The sequence below is a fragment of the Kogia breviceps genome, chromosome 17, assembly GCF_026419965.1.
Source record: "Kogia breviceps isolate mKogBre1 chromosome 17, mKogBre1 haplotype 1, whole genome shotgun sequence".
Lineage (NCBI taxonomy): Eukaryota > Metazoa > Chordata > Mammalia > Artiodactyla > Physeteridae > Kogia > Kogia breviceps.
The window spans coordinates 2,772,895-2,795,504 of record NC_081326.1 but is presented as its reverse complement, the minus strand read 5'-3'; the positions used below and the strand labels follow the sequence as shown (position 1 = coordinate 2,795,504).

General features: G+C 41.6%; 1 protein-coding gene across 1 annotated transcript in view; it reads left to right on the top strand.

The window, feature by feature from the left end:
- TCEA1 (transcription elongation factor A1) overlaps positions 1–22,610 on the top strand; it is a 31,517-nt gene that overhangs the window by 373 nt on the left and 8,534 nt on the right. Inside the window, exons 2-6 of the mRNA XM_059043550.2 lie at positions 8,093–8,155; positions 12,959–13,064; positions 17,552–17,639; positions 20,618–20,763; positions 21,902–21,958. Coding sequence (XP_058899533.1) covers positions 8,093–8,155; positions 12,959–13,064; positions 17,552–17,639; positions 20,618–20,763; positions 21,902–21,958 — 460 coding nt within the window. The remainder of the gene's footprint in view (positions 1–8,092; positions 8,156–12,958; positions 13,065–17,551; positions 17,640–20,617; positions 20,764–21,901; positions 21,959–22,610) is intronic.

Below are 22,610 nucleotides of genomic sequence, written 5' to 3'. Positions count from 1 at the left end.
GTGAGCGCGGCGGGTGCCGCGTGACGGCGGCGAGGCCCGCGCTCTGGGGAGGGGGTCTTGGGCGGGGGCTTCGTGTCCCGCGGCCGCGTCCCGGGCAGGGGTTCTGTGGGGGCGTCCCGTCCCACAGCTGCGTCCCGGGCAGGGGTTCTGGGGGCGGCGTCCTGTCCCGCGGCCGCGTCCCGGGCAGGGGTTCTGCGGGGCGTCCTGTCCCGCAGCTGCGTCCTGGGCAGGGGTTCTGGGGAGGGCGTCCGGTCCCGCGGCCACCGGCGCTGGGACCCGCCCTGGGCGCCCGAGGCCCCTCGTGATTAGCGCAGCCCGGTAAACTCCATCGAGGCAATAATCCTCCTCATTATTTTAAACGTCACGGTGGTAAAGCCTCGCTGGTTTAGCTGAAGAGGCAGAGAGCCCTCCCTGTTTGAAAGAATTCGTTCTCTTTTCCGGGCTCATTGGCCAGCACCGAGAGAACAACATCAAACAGAGGTTTGTGATCAGATTTAGACGTGAAACTGGTAAAGCAAAATGGGAATTTCCTGGACCTTATTTTTGTCTTAAGCAGGCTAAACATTCCCTTGATTGCCTCAACTGCCCTGCGTGTTTGCCTAGCAGTTAGAAAAGGTAAACTATGCCAGTGTACTTGGCAAGTTGCTAAACTTTTTTGAAAAAGTGGATCTTGTTAGGCCGCGGCGTGCGAGGAGCTGTGTTTAAGGCGCTCCCGCTGACGAGGCTGTGCTGCCGGCTGGGTTTGGACACATGTCGTTGTTGGTCCTCGCTAAGTGGTTTATGGTTGAACACCAGTGGCGTTTTCCGTTGCTGATAATGTGTTCATGTGAACGTGTTCTCGTGGGGGTTGTATGAGGTGCTCCAGTTTCTGCATTTCTGACCACCTGTGCGGGCCACTTGCAGTCCCTCGCTTCCGAGTCGTCTATTTCCAGCTAAACTTCTGAAATTCTAAGTCAAACTCATGTGAAGGAGAAAAGGGCTGCTCTGATTTGCACAGCCCTTTGGAGTTACAAAGCATCTGTGCAGCATTCTTTGGGGACTCACGACAGCTGTGTTGCATTCATTTTACAGAATAAGAAACTGAGTCAGACCAGGCAGTGCACCTCCTTAAATGAAGTGTGCATTGTGGATTAAGCCAGCACCCGAGTTTTCTGCTGGGCAGCGTGCAGAAGTCGTGTGAAACGCCGACTTCTTAAGACTTCAGACTTAGTCTGCTCTTGTTTTCCTTTAACAGGTGCATTGCCCAGCATGTAATTTCATACCCTGTTAATCTGTATTTGCAATTTTGGCTTTTTAAAGTATTTCCTGTTTGTTTTCTGTTCCAGACGTTGCCTGTGCCGTTTATTTTTTTCTGTTGATACAGGCCTTTCATTCCTCACTGCAAGTGATGAGTTCTGTATATTTGATTGGCTGAACGTTTCTGTTATTCTGTTTAAACTGGCAAGTTTTTTTTCTTTGCCTGGAGAACCCTAGACTCCCCTAGTAGATGCTGGCTCCTAGGGAAAAAGGCTGTTAGTGGGTAATTTTTTTCTCGAACTCAGGCTATAAAATGTGTACCTTTTAATCATCTAGTGCACTAGGTGTTTTTGTTTGGTTCCTTTCCTTGAAATAGATGTTTCCTAGAAATGAGGAATTCCTTAGTGAGCAAGTATGGAGAAGACCAGTTTGTATTTCTCTGCAGTTCTCAAATTATAAACACATAATACGTCAGCTCCACAGATAATCCTCAAGTCTCATTTTTCTTCTCAAATCTTATATTTCTAGTAGTACAAAACTTTACCAATATAAAAACTTGCCTCCCGAAAGAAAGGTAAAATTGACTGGCTCTTTTACTTTTTTTTCCTTCTCTCTTTTCCTGTGTCTTACAGAAATTCAGATAGGCAAATGAAATAGAGAAAGGGAAATGGTCTGAATGACTCTCCCTCCCTGCCCTCCAGAGCACATCAGCAGCCCATAAATAGCTTTTTAAGTGTTCAGTAATTTAACAGAAGTCATTCTGGGGATTTGAGGATTATGGTAGATTTGTTTCTCTTTTTGTGTGTGTGTGGTTTCCAGATTTTCTCTGAGTTATTTTTTTATATTATTTTGATACTGTGAAAAAGTAAACTTTGCTTGAAAAGTAAGTTATCTTTTGAATTGAAGTTTAAGTGCTGTTATTAGATGTTGTTTTAATAAAACCGTAGGTGTCACTTTTAAGTAATAATAAAACAGCTACCATTTATTGAGCTATTACTCTGAGCTAGGCATTCTGCTAAGTTACCTACCTTATCTCATTTATTCCTCAGACAGTTTACTGGGATAAGTATTATCTCTATTCTAAAAGTGAGGAAATGAAGTATTTAGAAAGTTAATTGTCTTAAGCCTAATAGCTACAAAGAGGCCAAATGAAGATGTGAATCTAAATCTATTTTGCTTCAAAGCCAGTACTACTCTGTTCAACTACAGCATCTCTAGAAGACCCTTGCATCTGTATCTGAATCTTGCCTGGGTACAATTGTATGACCAGGGCGCTTGCTGTCGTGGGGCAGACGGATTTCCCTAAATACCCCAACAATATCTTGGCCTGGTACTACCCAGGGTGTTGCCCCACGTGTGTACTTGATCTTAAACAGTACATGCTTTGAGGTCATGATAAACCACGTGAATTAGTGCCAAATTTTCAGGTATTAGCTTTTTTTAAATAATGTATTTTTAAAAATTTATTTATTCATTTTTGGCTGCGTTGGGTCTTCGTTGCTGCACGCGGGCTTTCTCTAGTTACGGCGAGCTGGGGCGCTCTTCGTTGTGGTGTGCGGGCTTCTCACTGCAGTGGCTACTCTTGTGGAGCACGGGCTCTAGGCGCATGGGCGTCAGTACTTGTGGCTTGCGGGCTCTAGAACGCAGGCTCAGTAGTTGTGGCGCATGGGCTTAGTTGCTCCGCGGCATGTGGGATCCTCCCGGACCAGGTTCGAACCCGTGTCCCCTGCATCGGCAGGCGGATTCTTAACCACTGCGCCACCAGGGAAGCCCCAGGGTATTAGCTGTTTTTTACATGGCTTTTTTCTTGTCATTTTGACTTTATCCATAAGCAAGTCTTTGACTCCTAATCTTGGTTCAAATCCTGGCTCTTCTGAACTTTAGCTCTGTGATCTTAGGCAAGTTTCTTAACAACTCTAAAATGTTTTTCTTGGTAGTAAATTGGAGATAGTTTAGTAAAGATTAGATGAATATGAAATTCTTGGCAGTGCTTCGGATATGGTAAAGGCTAAAAAACCTTCTGGGTTATCTTTGTAAAGGATTTATAGCACTAGACTGTAGAAAGAGTCAGGTGAGAGCGTAGAATTTTCAAGTTCACGGACACATTTTGTGGGGTGTTGAGGTTTGTGTATTTTTCTGCACTGAAGGCTCAGGGCTGAGGAGAATTAAATTGCAGAGAGAGAAACTGAAACTAGGTGTTAGAATTTCCTAGGAGCAGGGGTACCTGAAATATGTACATTTCTAAGTCTTGTACCTGGGTTAGAAAGAAAACTTTGGTTTCCATATCAGGGTTAGATTAATTAGCATAAACCGAAATTTAGAATGACTGCACAATCTTTAGTAACAGCTTTATTGAGGTGTACGTTCACCCTTTTAAAGTACACAATTCAGTGGTTTTTAATATATTTGCAGATTTGTGCAGCTATCACCACTATCGAATTTTAGAACATTTTCATCACTCCAGATAGAAACTGTCCATTAAGTAACCCATTAAGTAGTCACCATGTCTATCCCAACCACTAATCTACTTTAATAAAGTAAAAATAAAAGCTTTTATTTTTAAATTTTTATTCATTTTTTGGCCACGCTGCATGGCTTGCAGGATCTTCATTCCCTCACCAAGGATTGAACCCAGGCCACTGCAGTGAAAGTACTGAGTCTTAACCACTGGACTGCCAGGGAATTCCCACAAGCTTTTAATTTTTATGAAGTTGATTTTATGTATTTTTTCTTTTGTTGCTTGTGCTTTTGGTGTAGAATAACTACAAATTTGAGGCTACATAGTAAATTTATATTTCCTAGTTTATAGTGATGTTGCTGAGCTGTAACTCAAATATTTATAATTTGTTTCCTTTTTAAAAGAATAAGTAGCATCTTAATTTTTTAGACCTTAAAATCTCATCATAATTCTTAGTAAGAATTGTTTTTGAGTTAATTGAGCTTAAATAATGCTCTCTTAAAATGCTGACTTTATGGCTCTTTGAGAATATTGTTATGGTGGAAACAGATAATTTTTATATCTTTTATACCTCTTATCAACCATCTCCTCTGTGTTAGGCACTCTAATTTGATACTTCATATGTGTTAACATTACCTCATTTGACCATTTTAACTACTCAAGGTTGGCGTATTATGCTCATGTACATATAAAGAAGCTGAATCTTGAGAAGGCCAAGTAACATTCCCAATATCTTATAACTTGGAAATGACAGAACATGGATTTGAATCTAGATCAATCATATACGTATAGCCTGTGTTCTTAGCTGTATATTCCATGTTGCTTCTTCTCTCTTACATATCTTTGAAGAGAAGGATTTTTGTATCCTGTACAGTCTTGTATATACTGGGTTTTCAATATACCATATTTTATAAAAGTACTTCTTTCTGATGACAGCTAGGAGTACCACCTATGTAATATGGTAGTGTGGTAGCTATTTTTTAGCCAGTACTGTGAACTAAATTTGACTCTGAAAGTTTAGGTAGAGTCTTTCTTTCTCTTGCATCATTGTCTGTAGGAGATGCTGCAATCTAGTAGACTTGACCTTTAGAGGCAGGTGATGATTGGGGACTGTTTGATAATGCTGTTCATCGGAGTTCACAGAGCAGAACTGCCATGGGGGTTGGGGGAGGGGTTATGGAGTGGAAAGAGCAGTGGTATAAGGGTCAGGAAGCTGGATTCTTGTCCCTTTACATTACCCATCAGTGTGGCCTCGGGCAAGTCACTTACCTTCTCTGAGTTTAAGGTTTTTTTCTTGTGTAATTGAGCGTTTCAAGTAGATGCTCAAAGGTTTCTGCCTGTTTTTGAATTCGATGAGGTCAGAAAGGGTTTCTGTTGTGCTCATTGCTGTGTCCTCAGCACAGAGCAGAGCTTGGCACATGATGCTATTGGGTATTTGTTGAGAGGCAGGCAGTAAGTGTCCTTTGACAGAATGGGGTAAATCTCACCTTTTCTAGTTAGTAATCATGTGACCTTGTGCAAGTTCTTAACTTGCCTGGGCTTTAATTTCCTCCTCTGTAAAACGGGGACGGTAAGATTCCCTGCTTCCATAGGGTTTACTGTAAAGATGAAATGAGATACTGCGTGTGGTGTTTAACACAGCGCTTGGCACACAGTGACACTCAAAAGCTTTTGTCACCGAATTAATATACGATCATCTCTTTTTTGCCCCTTTCACTCACCCAGATCATCATAGTTGTTTATTTCTTTTTTAATAAATTTATTTATTTGTTTATTTTTGGCTGCATCGGGTCTTCGTTGCTGCGCGCGGGCTTTCTCTAGTTCCGGCGAGCGGGGCCTACTCTTCGTTGTTGTTCGCGGGCTTCCCATTGTGGTGGCTTCTCTTGCTGCAGAGCATGGGCTCTAGGCGCTCGGGCTTCAGTAGTTGTGGCGCGTGGGCTCAGTAGTTGTGGCTCGCGGGCTCTAGAGCACAGGCTCAGTAGTTGTGGTGCACGGGCTTAGTTGCTCCACGGCATGTGGGATCTTCCCAGACCAGGGCTCGAACCCGTGTCCCCTGCATTGGCAGGTGGATTCTTAACCACTGCGCCACCAGGGAAGTCCTGTCTTTCTTTTTAATTGATCCTAGGTCAGAAATCTTTCAGAAAGACCGTGGAGACATGGGTAGAAGAAAAACATCTATGGTAGATAAGGATACAGGCCCACAATCTCGCAATCAAAACGTTTAGAGTCTGATATATTTGAGAATTCCAAATTTTTCAGGTTTATAAAGATGATATAGTACAAACATCATATATTTCATAATATCCTCAGTGAGATCTGAGAAGTTCCCAGTAATCAGATATTAGCATTTTCTGTTGTGAAATGCAGCATTTTCGCATTAAGTGGGATATGTAGAACATAAATAGCTTTATGCATCTGTTGAGATGAGATGTTGCTGCCAAGTGAGTTTACTGAAAATCTGTGAGAAATGAGAAGTCTTTTGGTTTTCAGAGGATTTTAGTTTGGAGATTTGCAGATATGGGATCGAAGATACTCGCTCACAAAAATGTCATGCCTATAGAAATTCTTGATTAATAGTAAATTTAAAGTCGGTGTTTTATTTTTTAACAACTCTAATGTTTTACTATTTTTTAGTTGCTTCAAAGAAAAATTATAGAATTTTATGATCAGAAGGAATCTGTAAGCAGTGGATCATTAACATCCTTCTTAATAGTCTGTTTCATAATTTCTTTTGAACTTAAGTTTTTATTTATGAGGCACTGGGTTAAATTAAAATGATGTCTCTGTTTGTGGCCAGAAGAAGAGTCAATACTGTTTTATTCTCTACAGCCAAGTCTGTCTGTCAACTTTAAATGGAAGAATTATCTGACTAGAAACCTGTGCTTGATTTTAAATTTAAGAAATATACTGATACCATGAGGTTGCATGCTTGTTTCTTCCTTTGGGGTGCATATGAGGGATGTGTTGCAGGGCTTTCTGTTTTCCCTGGGTGTGCTGTGTTTCACTGGTTCGTAGGGTGCTAGTTTTCATATTTTAACATTTCAGAAAGCAGAATGAGTTACACATGTTGCTGGCCAGACGGCCGTCGGGCTGTACTTTCATAGGCAGAGCATCAGACCCCCCAGCCATCGACATTTGCGGAACCGCTGTCAGCGGCTCGGAAGCAAATCTGAGAGAGTAGTGGAATGCTCTTCGACCCTCGAGGGACCAAATGATAGCAGAGAAGCGGGGGGCGGGGGGCGGCAGGCAGTGAGCCCCACGCTCCTCAGTGTCCACAGAGAGCTAGTGGCTCTGAGCTCTTTCATGGATTCTTTTGTGAAGTGTCGCGTTACTAGTGTTTTGATAACAACTCTTTGTGGGCTAAAGACAGATATTATTGAATTTGAGTCAGTAAACAATTTATAAGCATTAGACTCTGAGTGCGACATAGTTTTAGAACTGGCTTATATTTTTCTTTTTCTGTATGTAAATGGTGATACATGATAAAAATTCGAAGTCTATAGGAATTGCAAAAGTAAAAAGAGGTGAGAAAAAAGTTTACCACAGTTTAATAGTTTTTTTGTTAGTGGTATGTAGAATAAGGATTTTTCCAAATATAGTACATTAAGTCACTATTAGACTAAATGAAATATGACTGATTAAGTGGATGTGTTAGAGGAGCTGAAATACGGCCAATGGGAGTGAGTATCGGATTGGAACGTTGGCCACAAGCTGCAGGTGGCGCTGTTGGTTTTCCCCTTTTAACCTTAGCGCTTTCCATAAAGCTTCCAGCTTTGTTCCGCCTTCCTCAGCGACGTGGCAGCCTTTGATTCTAGGTGGCACCTGGCAGTGGACAGGCCTGCGAGCTTAACGCAGATCTTAACTGTGGATTTCCTTTCAGAATTTGCTTTTTACTGCTTTGCAAGAATCAGGTAGACAGCAGTGTTCTTGTGACTGAGCAGCGAGGTATAGGGGCCTCCTGAGAATTCCAGGGAAGTGACGCCCCTCGCGAATGCTGGAGGTGCTGCGGCATTTTGGGGACCCTCCCCACCGCCGCCGTTCCCACGTCCCCCGGCAGCTGCCCTCCATGAATTTTGGGGTGTGTTGTACCACCACAGTAAGAAACATTTTATATTTGTAATTGGGGCACATATAGACAAATACTGCTGAAAGTAAACTTTCACAAAACAACACTTAGGTGCTGCTTATAACCCAGTAAATGTATTTTATGGTCCTCTAGTGAGTTGCAACCCTGTTTGGAAAACTCTCTCTCTCTCATCTGTATATCTATATACCGTTCTCCTCACATGAATAAGTGAGCCCTAGTGAATTGTGGATAGGAAAATATAAATTTTGATCTCTAGATACTCCTTGCTTTACTATCTGGGCAATTCAGTTTGAAATTATTTTATTTTACAGGCTGGAGCATTGGATTTACTGAAGGAGCTTAAGAATATTCCCATGACCTTGGAATTATTACAGGTATGTGCTAATATGTATCATAATTTTTGAATAGGTACTTTTGTATTTTCCTGTTATGGTGAAACATTAACTTTTGTTTTTTTGAGATGTTAACATAAATCAGTAGTCTACTAAGTTACCTTTATAGAAAAATGTTGCCTTTCTCAGGAAGCATAAAACACCCTCTGAGGTTGACAGTGGGAGTGAAACTCACTATGAAAGGAAGTTGGACTCTTGGCCCTGACTTGATCTCCCAAGACTTCCCTTTCTGGATCTGGGGTCGCCAGCTGTGCTGCGTGAAGCGGCCTGAGGGTGAGGGTGCAAGGGTGGCTCGCTCTTCTCCCTCTCTCAGCGCCGGCCTGCCCTGTGCACAGTCGCGTGTCTGGCCGTCATTGTGTAGACTCATTACTCAAGTTGTAATGTTGCACCAGGACTAAAGCATAAAAATACAACTTTAACACAAGTCAGAATGTTAAAAAGGAAACTGAATTGTGAGATGAATCTGGCTATTTTCTGCTACACACTTCTTATTATCCGGGATTGCCGCCTTTGATATTTCCATTCCATTGAGTCAGAATTTAGGGAAGGGTGACGGGTGTGTACGTGGTTGAGAAAAAAAATCACGTGTATTTTCACTAACATCTAACTGAAATCGAACATTTCTTTCAACTATGAAGGCAGTAAACCACAGTTGAATTAGTATTTACGGCTAAGTGAAAGAAATCACAGATATTTTATTTAACCTCATGTTGTAGATATACATGTTGTAGATATACATGTTATAACTTATGTTATAGATATATTGATGTGTGTTTTTGCCCGTTATCATGGTAGCTCTTATATGTTATGCTAGATTTTATTTAATGTTTCAATAAGGGATCACATATATTACTGTATCACATTTAAGAAAACATTTGTAACTTTATATAACTGCATTTCTTTGTAAACCTATGTATTTTATTTAATCCATTTTAAAAGCATTCTGAGGAGGAGTCCATAAACTTCAGTTTACCAAAGGGATCCATGGTGGGAAAAAGGTTAAGAATGCCTCCTCTAAGAATAGAAGCAAGTCATTAAGTCCTGTCTTTTCAGTTCAGATATCCTGTCCAAGGATCAGCAGCTCTGGCAAATCAGTTCTGAGAATAACCTTGAGTTTGTGTCAGTACCTTACCACCTAGGTGTGGCCTTATCCTAGCAGTTCTGTGTGGGGATAACCGCATCGAAAATGACAGTGACCTCAGTGTTTGTCTAAGAGACGTGTAGTTTTATAGAGGGTGTGGAGCTTGGGTAGGGTTGTCATCTATAATACATTTTTGATTTTTTTATATGCTTCATTCCTTGGAAAGTTGATGTATTTATATAACAAACGTTTGAGTTTTTATTAGGATTAGAAATTGTGTTGGGGTTATAAAGATGAATAAAATATGGTCTTTCCCCCTCATTGTGCTTCAAGTCTAGTAGAGGAAAACTGCCATGTAAACAAACAGAAAGGTATAGTTGCCCAGATAGAAGTCTGTATAGGATTTACAGTAAGTCCCCTACATGCGAACGAGTTCCGTTCCAAGAGCTCATTCATAAGTCTGATCTGTTTGTAAGTCCCACAGAGTTAGCCTAGGTGCCCAACCAATACAATCGGCCATATCGTACTGTACGGTAATAGGTTTATAATACTTTTCACACAAATAATACATTAAAAAAAACACAAAAAATAAAACATTTTTCATCTCACAGTACAGTACCTTGAAAAGTACAGGAGCACGGTATAACAGCTGGCATCCAGGGGCTGGCATCCGGTGAACAGGCAGAAAGAGTAACGGACTGAGGAGGGAGAGGAAGTGGGCGAGGGCAGAGCTGAAGGATCATCAGCAATAGGAGACGGAGGGCGAGCTGCGAAGTCACTCACGCCTGACGCTGATGGCACAGGTTCTGGTTCCTCGCTGGATTCAGTTCTATCTACCCTCTTGAAAAAACGGTCCAGTGATGTCTGGGTAGTAGCTCTTTTTTTCTCATCATAGATGACATGATAGCACTGGATTGCACTCTGAACGGCCTCTGCAACCTTCGTGTGCCATTCTACGTTTGGGTCCTGTGCCTCAAAAACTAACAGTGCCTCCTCAGATAGAACTAACTTATGTGATTGGACATGCGAACACCCGTTCGCATCTTTGCAAGTTCGCAACTTGAAGGTTTGTATATGGGGGATTTATTGTGTTTGTTGTAGGTAGGGCAAGAAAGAAGCACAAAGAAGTTTACTTCTTCATCTGATTACTTAACCTGGAAGGCTCAGGAAAGACTTCATATGGTGATAAAGTGTAAACTGAGTCTCAACATGAATAGGTTCTCCCTAGGCAGATAGGACTGGGAAGGGCGGGCAGAGAAAGCAGGATGTGGAAGCAGTACAACATGTTGAGGTGGAGGAAGTCTGATGCAGGGTTGAAGACACAGGCTGGCTGGCGTGCAGGGCGGCAGCTGCGATCCTGAGAGCATCCTGCCCGGCTGCGTGGGGCGGGGGAGTGTGTGCCTAGGTTTGCAGGGAGGAAGAATCGGGAGGCTTGTTGACTGACGCAGGTGCTCAGGGAGCAGTGATGAGGGCCTGAACTAAGGGCGTAGCAGTAGGAGCGGAGAGAAGGGGTACTTGTTATTGAGGGACAACCTACAAGAATTGGTAGCCAACCAGATGGGGGGGGTGAAGGAGAAGGTGGAGTTTAGGATGACTGAGGTGTTTGCCCTGGTGACTGGGTAGTTGGTGCCATTTTACAGTAAAGCAAAATTCAAGAAAACCTAATGTGGTGGGGTTGGGATGAGAAGGAAAGAAAGGTAGAAGGGTAAAGAGAACAAGGATAATTTTGGATCCATTGGGTTTTGAGATGCCTGTGAAACAGCTGTCGATTCTGCTGTGTAGCTGAGTTTATATCCTAGAGCAGTGCTGTCAGATAGCTTCATAGTCCTTTCCTCTTTCTACTTTCTTCTACTCTTCCCAAAATACGTCCTAAAAGGAAGAAAGAAACTTACTCAAATAATCATAGTGTTTCACTCTACCTCCACAGCCTCGTTTCTTATTATTCTTGACTGGACGATCTCTCCCTTAGGTGAGCATGTTTATTACAGATCCCCGTGTTCTCCTTATGCGTTTTCTTAGGTTTTAAGCAGAGCTTAGGTTTGGTCTCTTTAGTGATCAGAACGTTCCGTGATAATTAAAAAGCAGTCACTCTTCAGCACACGGTTTGTTCAAAATCTCCTTATACCTTTGCTCGCCTCTGACCGCCTCCTGAAGTCCCAGTTTCTTAGCCAATCCATGTTGATCCCAAGCTTCAGAACTGTATTAGTGACCCAAGTTATTTCCTCCACTCATTCCAAAATTGGGTTTTCTTCTAGGCGGGGGTTGGGCGCTGGGGAAGGAGGGGTGCCACAGGCATCGGGGCGGTAGCAGTACGTTAGCTGACTGTGGGGCAGCTCGGAGACCACGAGACTGAGCGGTGCCGTCCGCCCGGGCACCTGCCTCTGGAAGGTTTTCCACATTGAAGTGCCTGCTACGCCAGCTAACAACGTAGTGCTTTAGAGAAGCTCTGAAACACTCTCAAGTTCCACAAGTCTTTTCTTCACTGGAAAGAGTTCTGAGAACATAGTATTTTCTACAAGAAAGAGGCCAGTTTCTGTGGGACAAAAACCCCCAAAACGCTAATCTCAAATCATCTTGGGGTTTTAGAGTCATGAGTCCCCTGTGTCTCTCTGCTGTGAAACCTTCATCCGCCTTGCTCAGCTCTCCAAGAGAGAACACAGGGCACTCCAGCCAGACACGTATTCCAGACTCTTCAGCAACTGTCCCGATTCTCTTTGTTGCGTACATTGAATAATTTAACAGGAAGTCTTAAGGACCCATTTATTTCTTGGCATTAAAGTTTATAGCAGGGGTTCCCTTCTCTTTTTTTTTTCTCACCAACAATTCCTTTTGTTATTTTTTTCGTCCATATCCATATTTTGAAAGATTGTCTACTGACAACCTGAACTTACTAAATAATTTACCATTTTTAATTTATCATCCATATTTGGCCTGTCATAGCCTTTGTGTTCTTTAAGCACAGTTTGAAAACCGTTGATGTGTTGGAAAAAGCATGGACTTCGGAGGTGACAGACCTGGATTAAAATCCAGTTTTGCCAGTTAGTAGTGGTGTGATGCTGGGCAGTTATTTACTGATACTTCCAGTCTGTTCATCTTTAAACATAGGGATAATGATCTCGACTTTAAAGGGCTGTTAGGAAGGGTAATGAATATGGACGCTCCCAGCACAACCGCGGGCACGTCGCGTCGCCACAAGTCAAATGATCTGTGTTCCGTGACGTCCGTTCTTAATGTCTGTGATTGTGTGCTGGGGTTTAAACCTCTGTGGGTGGTGGCATTTGTTTGGGTGTCCTTACAAGTCGCAACAGGTGGTGTGCAGAGTAATCTGTAGGAGAATGTAGAGAAGCAAAGTGCGTGTGTTGGCCGTGGTGGCGTCAGGCTGCCTTGCGTACAAACACAGACACTTTATCTTCTGTTCTTCTCTTGTGGGAAAGACTGATTTCATTTTGCTAGTTAACCAGCCTTACTTCAGTAGCAAGTTACGTGCTTGCAGGTCTCAGTGATGAGAACCTTGATGCGTCTGATGTTTGATTTGAAGATGTCTGTGTCTTAAGGCTACAGTCTATACCACTGAAAGAATTCAGATAATTGATTTTTTTTTCTGTTCTAAAATGGAAACAGGCATCTGGGAAAGAAGAAAAGGAAACAATGAATTGCCTGAAATAAAATCGCTTATACGTATTTTTTTTGTCATTGCCTTGCAGTCCACAAGAATCGGAATGTCAGTGAATGCTATTCGCAAGCAGAGCACAGATGAAGAAGTTACATCTTTAGCAAAGTCCCTCATCAAATCCTGGAAAAAGTTATTAGGTATAATCGATCTTCCATTACATATATTTATGATGCTCTGGTTACTTCAGACATTGGGTTGTTGAATTTTCTCTTAATGAATATAGATGTTTTGAAATCAGTGCCTTATAATACGGGAGGGGGCTTTAGTCTGACTTCCTTGAGGGTTCTACTTTTTAAACTAATCGGATTTAGCTTTCTTGTTTTTCAACACTTACAACTGAATTGCCTCTTTAAGAAGAAAATTTTCTTCCAAGGGGAGGGTGTGACACTTTTGGAAAAGGTTTTTGAAATAATTTTCTAACTTACAGAAAATTTGCAAGAATAATAAAAATAACTCAATGTGTCCTTTTCTAGATCATTAATTTTTAACATTTGCCATATTTGTTTTGTCATTTTCTGGCTCCTCTGTATGTATATACTCTCACACACACATTATTTTTTCTGAACCATTTGTGAATAGGTTGCCTCTGTCATGCTTTATTTACTGTTTAATACTTAAGTGTGTGTGTTCTTGGAACAAGTTTATTTTCTTATGTAATCATAATTCGGGAAATATAACATTGGTGCAGTACCTTACTCTGCAGTGCATGTTGCAGTTTTGTCAGTTGTCCCAGCAATGACCCTTCCAGCTTTTCTCTCCTCCAGAACAGGACCCAGTCCAGGGCCATGTAATCTAGTCTGCCAATGTGGAATAGTTCTTTTAGTACATTGACTTTTGAAGAACGCATGCCACTCCCCCCTCCCCTCTTTGTTGTTGTGTGTGGGTTTTTGTTTCTTTGTTTGTTTTGATTTTGGGGGCTGCACAGCGCAGCTTGTGGGATCTTAGTTCCTTGACCAGCGATTGAACCCGAGCCCCTGGCAGTGAAAACGTGGAGTCCTAACCACTGGACCACCAGCGAATTCCCCGCTTTGTTTTTAATAACATGTCCTTATTTGGGGTTTGTCTGGCATTTTCTATTTTCTCATGACTAGATGTGGTTGCGCATCCACAGTTGAGGTACTGCGTACGTGGGTTGTGTCTTTCCCGGGTACCACGTGCAGAGGCAGGGTGGTGTCAAGGTTGAGACCCAGCCGAGGAGTGCACTGCATTGTTTATGATTTTTCCTCTTGTGTCTAGTAGCAATTCTTTGGTGGTCACTTTAAGACCCTGAAACCGTCTTGCTCCCCATTGGACCTCCCCCCCACACCCCACACCCCACACCCCCGTTTAGTACCCACTGATTGTTGCCAAAACCACCCCTTACAGTGACAGTTGCAAAGTTGTGATTTTCTAGCTTTTCTGCTTCTTCAGTATTTATACATCATCATTCTATAAAAAAGAACCCTCCTTTTATCTCCCAGTTCTTTTTCTATTATTAGTGTGGGCACGTGGATTCTTATTCTATATAATGGATTATAATCCATTACTGTTCATATTTATTTTGGTATTTACATTGTCCCAGCTTTGACCAGTGGGCACCCCTTCAAACTGGCTCCTGTGTCCCTTTGACAAGCTCCTTTCAGTTATGGTTTTTGGTTTTTTTTTTTTTTTTTATCTCTTTCTGACATTCTGGCATCACAAAATATGTTGGACTTATCTAACCCAGCCCTGGAATGAGCCATTTCCCTAGCAGTATCAACCTTATATGGAAGAGAAAAATAGAAAAAATGAAGCTTTTAAAATTTCATAGACAGCAATAGTAATAATAAAAGACTTATTACTTACAAGAGCTTGGAAACTAGGAACCAAAAATTGTAAAGCCTATAAAATTTAGAAAGTCTAATCTTAAGAAAAGTAATGTAATATATGATCCTGTATTGGATTCCTAACCAGAAAGAAACATTGCTATAAAGATCATTATTGGGATAATTGGCAGAATTTTATAAGGTCAGTGGGTAGGTAAACAATCTTGTATCATTGCTGGATCTACTTACTGTGGTTATATACATGAATTTCTTTATTCTTAGGGAATTCATAGTGAAGTATTTAGGGATAATGGAGCATAGTGTCTGCTACTCATTTCCAGATGGTTCAAAAGAGGTGTGTCTTTGTGCACACAGTGGTGCGTGTGAGTGTGTATGTGTTTGCACATGCGTGTGTACATGCGTGCCAGGGGCTGGGGGATGAATGAGCGAGGAAGGAAGCATACCAAAATGTTAACAGTCGGGGTGTGGGGGGGTCTGAGTAAAGCTGTTTGTAATGTTATTATAACATCTGTGCAACTGTCGAGTTCTTTCCAAATAAAAAGCTTTTTAAAAAAGGCTGATCTTTAAAGACAGACTGAAACTCTATATTTCATTTAAATTTTAAATTAATTCCACACTGTAAAGTAATTAAAATTAGCAACAGAAAGTTGATTAAGGACCATATATGTACATTTTTATTTCTGGAAAGAATGGTTTACGTTTTGTGGGAGAAAAGAGTGGACATTGCAGTTATATTCATTTAATCTTAAAGAAGTTTTACTCTTGTATACTTATTGGAGGTATCTAATATCAGTACAAGTTCTTCTTTAAAAATGTTTTTATTTATCCTAAAAGATTTACATGTTCACTAAATAAAATTTGGAGAGTTGGAGGAGGGAAAAAGCATCCTTATTAAATCTCTCGCTAAATACAACTGTCAGTTAATAGCTTGTATTTTCTCCTCTTTTTCCTCCTGTTGCATGAATTTTGCTTCAACTATAATTTTACTTATGGTCTGTATACTTATTTATATTGTCTTTTTAGTGAAATTTTTTTGTATTTTTCCATCATCATAGCTCATTTTTATTGGCTTCAGAATAATCTACTGGGTGATGAATATCTCTCTGCTTAAAGCTTTTTCTTTAGATTGTTAGCTAGACTTCTGGAAGATCTACTACTGCTTCTAGGTAGCACAGTTTTGGATACTTAAGCTATGCCACGCATGGACGTGTATTAGTGCGTTTAGTTCTCCTGACGGCCCAGTGTGCTCGGTGCTGTGGTAACCCGCATTTCGTGATGAGGCAGCCGAGGCACCGAGAGATTGGGCGTCTTGTGCGCAGTTGGACTGGTGGTGAGCAGCCGGGGTGGGGTGTGACCTGCAGACAGTCTGAGCCCAGGGCTGGAGCGCGACCCCGGGGTTCTGCTGTATTGCCCACGGCACCCTTTACAGAGTAGGAATGTTTTTAAGACTGGTCATACCTCTACTGCCCTGCCTTCTCAGAGGACCGCCCCCGTACACACTGCACTAGAGCTGCTTTACTGCTGCCCCGCCATCATTGGACCCTGGTTAGACAGTAGCGCCTGGTTATATCACCTTTCCGAAGCTTTCTACCTGTTACTTTGGGACTACGTCTTAGTCCTTACTATATTCTGTAATGTCACTATTGCTCTTTGTTTTCTACTTCACAATACTGTAGCGTCTTTAGGCCTTCCAGGGGAATTATAGAATAAAGGGGACAGTAAAATTGGTGTGTGAGAACTGACGTGTGTATCATAGGGACTTGAATTGCGTTTCAGGTTTGGTCACCCTGACATTTACAAGTGGAGTTCTAGAATTGTGATTGGGACCATTCTCGGTCAGTCAGTGGTGTCATCCAGGTTGGTGTATTCGGTCATCTGGTGACGCTCATGCCTCACCGCCGGAGATTTGGATGGAACAGTGTGGGATGGGAGCTTGAGCACAGGGCATGCTTAGAGTTGCCTAGGTGGTCCTGCCACACAGGTGGATGTTTGTTCTTCCGTATTCTGTACGGAGGGATGCGGAGAATGGACTTATTTATGTAGTTCTTACTTATGTAGCTCATGTAGACGTCAAAATGGAGATCAAAGTGGGTTACACAGTAGACCCAAACATTTTCTAAACCTAGCTTCAAGGCTGTTTTGGTTGGTTTAAACATGAATGTTTCTTTCCAGTGCTGAACTATTGCCTTGACCCAACCTATTTTACATACTTTATTTCCCCGTGTCTAATTGCTTACTTCCTTAGGTCTTAAAGCTTGTGTTTTATTAGTAGTAATAATCTGTATTAATTTACAGATTATTTAAAGTAGAGGAGGTGCTGGGTACGCCTAACTAATAATCCTGAAGTATATTCTTTGAAAATGTTCTTTGTTTACTATCCCTGACATATTTATTTGTATTTTGAGTACCACCTCAAATTTTTTGACTTCATGAAAAATTATCAAAATGATATTGCTGCATATGCTTTGCACTTTCAGTTTTTTAAATGACAGTGCTAATGTTTTTCCATATTCTTTCCTTCCCTTGTTCTGAATACTTTGCTCCCTTTTATGTTACCCCTGGTGTATGAATTTATGGTTCCCACCCAGGAAGGAGTTTATTTGGGAATGCGCCAACTGAGCACCCACGCACATATGCTAATAGAATAGCTTTTGCTAATTTGCATACACTTCATTTACTTGTTAAAAACTTAGGGTTTTCGGGGGGTGTGTGTGTTTGGTTGCATAAATAGCTTGATAACATGTAGCAGTCCCATGTTTTGTTTTGTCTTGTTTTGTTTAAACAAGTGCTAACAACTTAGGAATTTCATAAATTTTCAGATGGACCGTCAACAGATAAAGACACTGAAGAAAAGAAAAAAGATACTGCAGTTACATCACAGAATAGCCCGGAAGCAAGAGAAGAAAGGTATTTCACTTTATGGAAACTCATTTATGTTGAAAGTTATAGTTTTATTTGACTGTCACTTCCTCCATGGTCTTATGATCCCATGTCTGTACTCCTCTTTCTTTTTTCCAATCATATGGAATCAGTATAAATGTATATAGCCAAATAGCTAAGGTTTCTTATAAGATTTCTTGGAAATTTAAAAGAGAGTTAGAAGATACTACGTAAAAGAGAAATGATTTACACTGCACTTGGCGAGTGTAGTTGGATGGGCCCTGCGGTGGCACCGGGAGAGCTGGTGGTGGAGGGACTGACTAGGTGACTGGGGTTCATGTGGTTACTTCCTTTATTTGCCATGTTTCTGTTTGAGATATTTTTGTCCCTGAATCTGTTTCTCCTCTTCATGGTTCTGTTTTCCTTCCCATTTTAGCTGTTGGTTGTAAGAACTTAAAATGTGTTCAGTAATGAAGAGTTCAAGTTCTTCCTTTGCCACTTAAGAGGCCTTTGCATTTATTCTTTCCCGTGACATGCAGTGAACTGTGCCGTGTCCCCATGTTGACTTGATCAGGGATGTGCCTCGTATTCAGTAGATTAAATACAGACCCTCTGTTCTTGGGAGGCTTGACTTTGACTTAGAGCAGTAGTTCTCAAAGGGTGGTCCCCAGGAGCAAACCTGGCAGCTTTGTGAAAAGCAGATTCTTGGGCTCTACCCTGGAATTACAGAACCAGGGTTTCTGGTGGTGGCGCCAGCTACGTGTTTTAACAAGCCCTTCAGGTGATTCTCACACATGCACGTTTTAGGCCACACCTACTGTAACTTCGTTTACTTCTCAATATTTTCCCCAGATTGGTAGCGCACTCCTCAGTTTTTGTTAATCAGCAGTGATTAACATCCCCTACACTGTTTTTGTAATGTATAAGTACTAACTAACTTGATGGTAAAAATGGTAAGTCAAAGATAGGGTTAAACACCAGTTGTTAATAAAATTTATTCAGTTTTTTCTAACTATTTTGAGATAATTTTGGGCTTTTAGAAAATGGTACGAATAGTGCAGAGAACTCCCAAATTGCCCTAGTGATATTTATATATGTATATGCATATGTGTGTATAAATGAATACACACACGAGTTTTATTTTGAACAAGACAAGAATAATTTACAGACATTATGCCTTTTATACCCATAAATGCTAAATACATCAATGTGTCTTTTTTAAGAACAAGGACATTTTCTCACAGATAGCAACAATACAGATATCAATACCTGAACATTAACATTAATCTGATACTTTTTCCTAATCTGCAGACCTTATTCATATTTTAGCATGTGTCCCAATAATATCTTTTGTTGCAAAGGAAAAAGAATTTTCCAAAATATCATCTCGGGTCACATTGCATTTAGTTATCCTATCTGGCTCCTTTAATCTAGAGTAATTCTTCAGTCTGTCATTGTCTTCCATGACCTTGATATTTTTGAAAAGTACAGGCCATAATTTATGGATTTTTTAACACATGCTTTCAGTTGTGTTACATTCAAAGTAATGAATGATTTAATGCCTTGAATATGATATATAAAGGTATAGACAAATATTTTAAACAGACGTTGAAGGAGGAGTAAGTTCTTAGTATATTTTCATCAGTTTTAAGTAATTGAAGTTTAGGGATAGAGCCTTTGTACAAAACCATAGGATTATTTTGCACGAAGTCCGACAAGGTAAGTGATTGGTATCTACACACACACACACACACACACACACACTCACTCATTCAAACAGTGAAGAAAAAATTGTAAAATATTGGAGAAATGAGTGAGGTTATCATCTAAAGGAAGATAGAAGGTTAGATCTAAGTGAGTAGCCGGTGAGAAGGGTTTTACGCCTTGGTGTAAGGATTTAAGGAGAAAGTGATGCCGTTAGCTGCTTAGAATGTCAGGAGTGGTGCCAGAGGTGGTGACGTGAGGGGAGAGAAGGCCCATCGTCCTCCTGGCAGCTCCCAGGGGTGAGCGAGGCGTTGGGCCACGGGCACAGAGTGAGCTCGTCCTTGAAGGAGCCGAGAGTGGCGTTTTTAAACAGGGCGTGTTCATCGGTGTGTGCTGAAGGCTGGGTGCTGTGCCCCGGGGCACAGAGAGCAGCGAACTGAGTGAATGCCCACCTTTGCTCGTGAGAAGCTCGGGCTGGCGGCGGGAGACACAGGCCTGTGTGTAGATGGCGCTCTGGGAGACGGGCAGCAGGGCTCAGAAGGCCTGCAGAGCTGCCGCCCGCCCGCCCGTGTGGGCTGTCTGCAGGCCGGCCTCCTACACCCGTGGGCTGCAGGGCTGCCTTTGTCTGGAAAGGTTTGTGGCACAAATCTGCACTGGGGTAAAGTTACCTGAAACCAGTCAGCAAGGTATTTTGCTAAGAATCTAATGTAAGAAGTTAATCAGAAGTAGTGGAAATGATTAGGTTGACTAAAAAAATTGCTCAACTGTCCTGATTGAATTGATGTTTCTGGGGAGAAGTCAAGAGACATTGTTGTATTTTCACAACTACTTCTCACTACACGTGGTTTTTATCCTGAAGGGGGTGTTGTACTTGTAAACCTCCCTCGTTGTCTAATTGCAACAGGGTTTTTCAAGCATTTTCCCCTCTGTTTTTGGTCGAGAGAGGTCATACTCTCTGGTGCCATCCCCTTACCCCTCTCATAACCAGTAACCTTGCTTTGCAGTTGTTGTATTGAGCTGTAATGTGTATTTTCTGTATGAGAAATATTGTTTAATGTTAAAAGGGATGATCAAGGTTAAAAAAATAAAAGACATGAGATTTGTGTCATCTTTACTAAAATTTTAACTTCTTTTTAATCTATATGCAGGCAATTTTTTTTTCATGTAAGAGTCACTGAAATACAGTTTCATTTATTTATGCCCCCAATTTTTGTTTTTAGAGAGTGATAGTAACGATGTTCACTTTAAGAGAGTTTTCCTGACTTCTTTTTGGTGTGTGTGTGCGTGTACGTGTACTTCAGTAGCTCCAGTGGCAACGTAAGCAGCAGAAAGGATGAGACAAATGCCCGAGACACTTACGTTTCATCTTTTCCTCGGGCACCAAGCACTTCTGATTCTGTGCGGTTAAAGTGTAGGGAGATGCTCGCTGCGGCTCTCCGAACGGGAGGTGAGTTTCGCGTACATCTCGTGAGTTTCAGTAGTCAGTCCTTTGACCACTGCCACTGCCGCCCTGTCGACCTCCTTGTTTTTCTCCTCCCGGTGGGATCCTGATGATAGCTGCTCGCCACTGCCCAGTTCACAGAGGGTTTGCTGTGATGGGGGTTAGTGATGGCAGAGAGGAGGGCGCAAACTGGGCCTCTGCTTATTACTGTATGTTTCTGAGAAATAGGTTCCTTCTAATATGTGGATGTTTCCCCTGATTTGTAGTAATTTAAGCTTTTCTTCGCAATCTTTTTTCTCCTCACGTTTAATCTGCAAACTTAAGTACTCTACCCTCAAGATTGGGAGTTAACAATACTGTATTTGGGTCCCATTGTTAAATGTTAGTGTGACATATAGTAAGTTTTATATTTATAATTTCATTTCCTACTTTTTTTTAAGTGGAAAAGAGATCTTGAGTTATATATGGGAGCTTTAATTTAATTTGGAGGTACTCATTCTTATGTAAAATTTTGCTTTTAAAAGTTTCATGTATAGAAATATTTATCCTCCTATACAAATTCATCCTTTCTCTTTTCTACTGTACTGAACCACAGTTAGTATGACCTAGTTTTCTCCTTACTCTGCCCTTTCTACTGATTCCTTTACTGTCTCTTTATATATTTTTCTTTTTCTTCCTAGTTTCTTTTTATTTCCTTCTATATCCCTTTGAAAATTGGCATAGGAGTCTTCCGATTATGTCCGTATATGTGACTGGCAGATGAAACGGGTGGTTTCTTGGCATTGAAGCCTGAGTCGCAGGAGACAAGACAGTTCTTTGTGGTTTTCTCTGCTCTCTGCTGGAGCAGCCAGAATTGTTGGAGTTGTGAAGTGAGGAATTGCCTGCTAGATGCATTACTTCCCCACTCGTGAGGGATAAGGAGCCATCCATGCAGGAGCCCTTCGGACATTAGGTGAATCCGAGGAGGAGCATAGCGGGTAGTAGGGAGACAAGATTCTCATGAAACTAAACTGGAAGGATTCTTTGTGCAGGGCAAGTGGGGTTGAAGAAATAGGAATACAGCTTAATTGACCCTGTATTGAAATTTTCTTTTAATGTGTTATATAATCACTTTTTCATGACAATTCTCTGTGCCTGTGTTTAGATGACTACATCGCTATTGGAGCTGATGAGGAAGAATTAGGATCTCAAATCGAGGAGGATATCCTTTGCGTGTATATTCATAATTGTTTTAAGAAATCTGCTAGATTATTTTTTCTTCCTGTAAAGAATTCAAAGTTTTATTCTTCAGTTTCTATCTTGATTGTTTTGATGGGAAAGGGGAGGGCCATCCATGTCATTTTCTTCTTCTTGTTTTCCTGTCATTCAAAAGGAAAACACATAGTACTGATAGTGTTTTTATTTTTCTGCCTTGCACATTGAGAACGTAGCATCTCAATTGAAGTTGTGCAGAAGGGCATGGAAAACACACATGCAAGTAAATGGGGACGAGAGTTTCATCTTTGGGGGTACTCAGCAGAGCGTATACAATCCCCTGAGCTCATCATCCTGGACAGGAGTGTGGTCACGCTGGGGGCCTTGGGAGGGGCTCCGGGAGGGGGAGGGGTCTTGCATGTGGTTCGGGAGAACAGGGAGCATCTAGGTGACAGTATGACTGCGGGACTGTCCTGGTTGAGGAAATGGCCTTGTTAGAAAGGGAGCTGCTCTGGAGCCGGGCCCCTGCTGTCGCCTGTTCTCTGGAGAAAGAGAACACCTGCTAAGCTAGCTTCTTGCTGAGCCAAGGAGGAAATGATCCCTCAGGGCTACTGTGAAAGGTTTTCTCTCAGAAGGCCCTCCAGGGAGCTGTGTAGCCT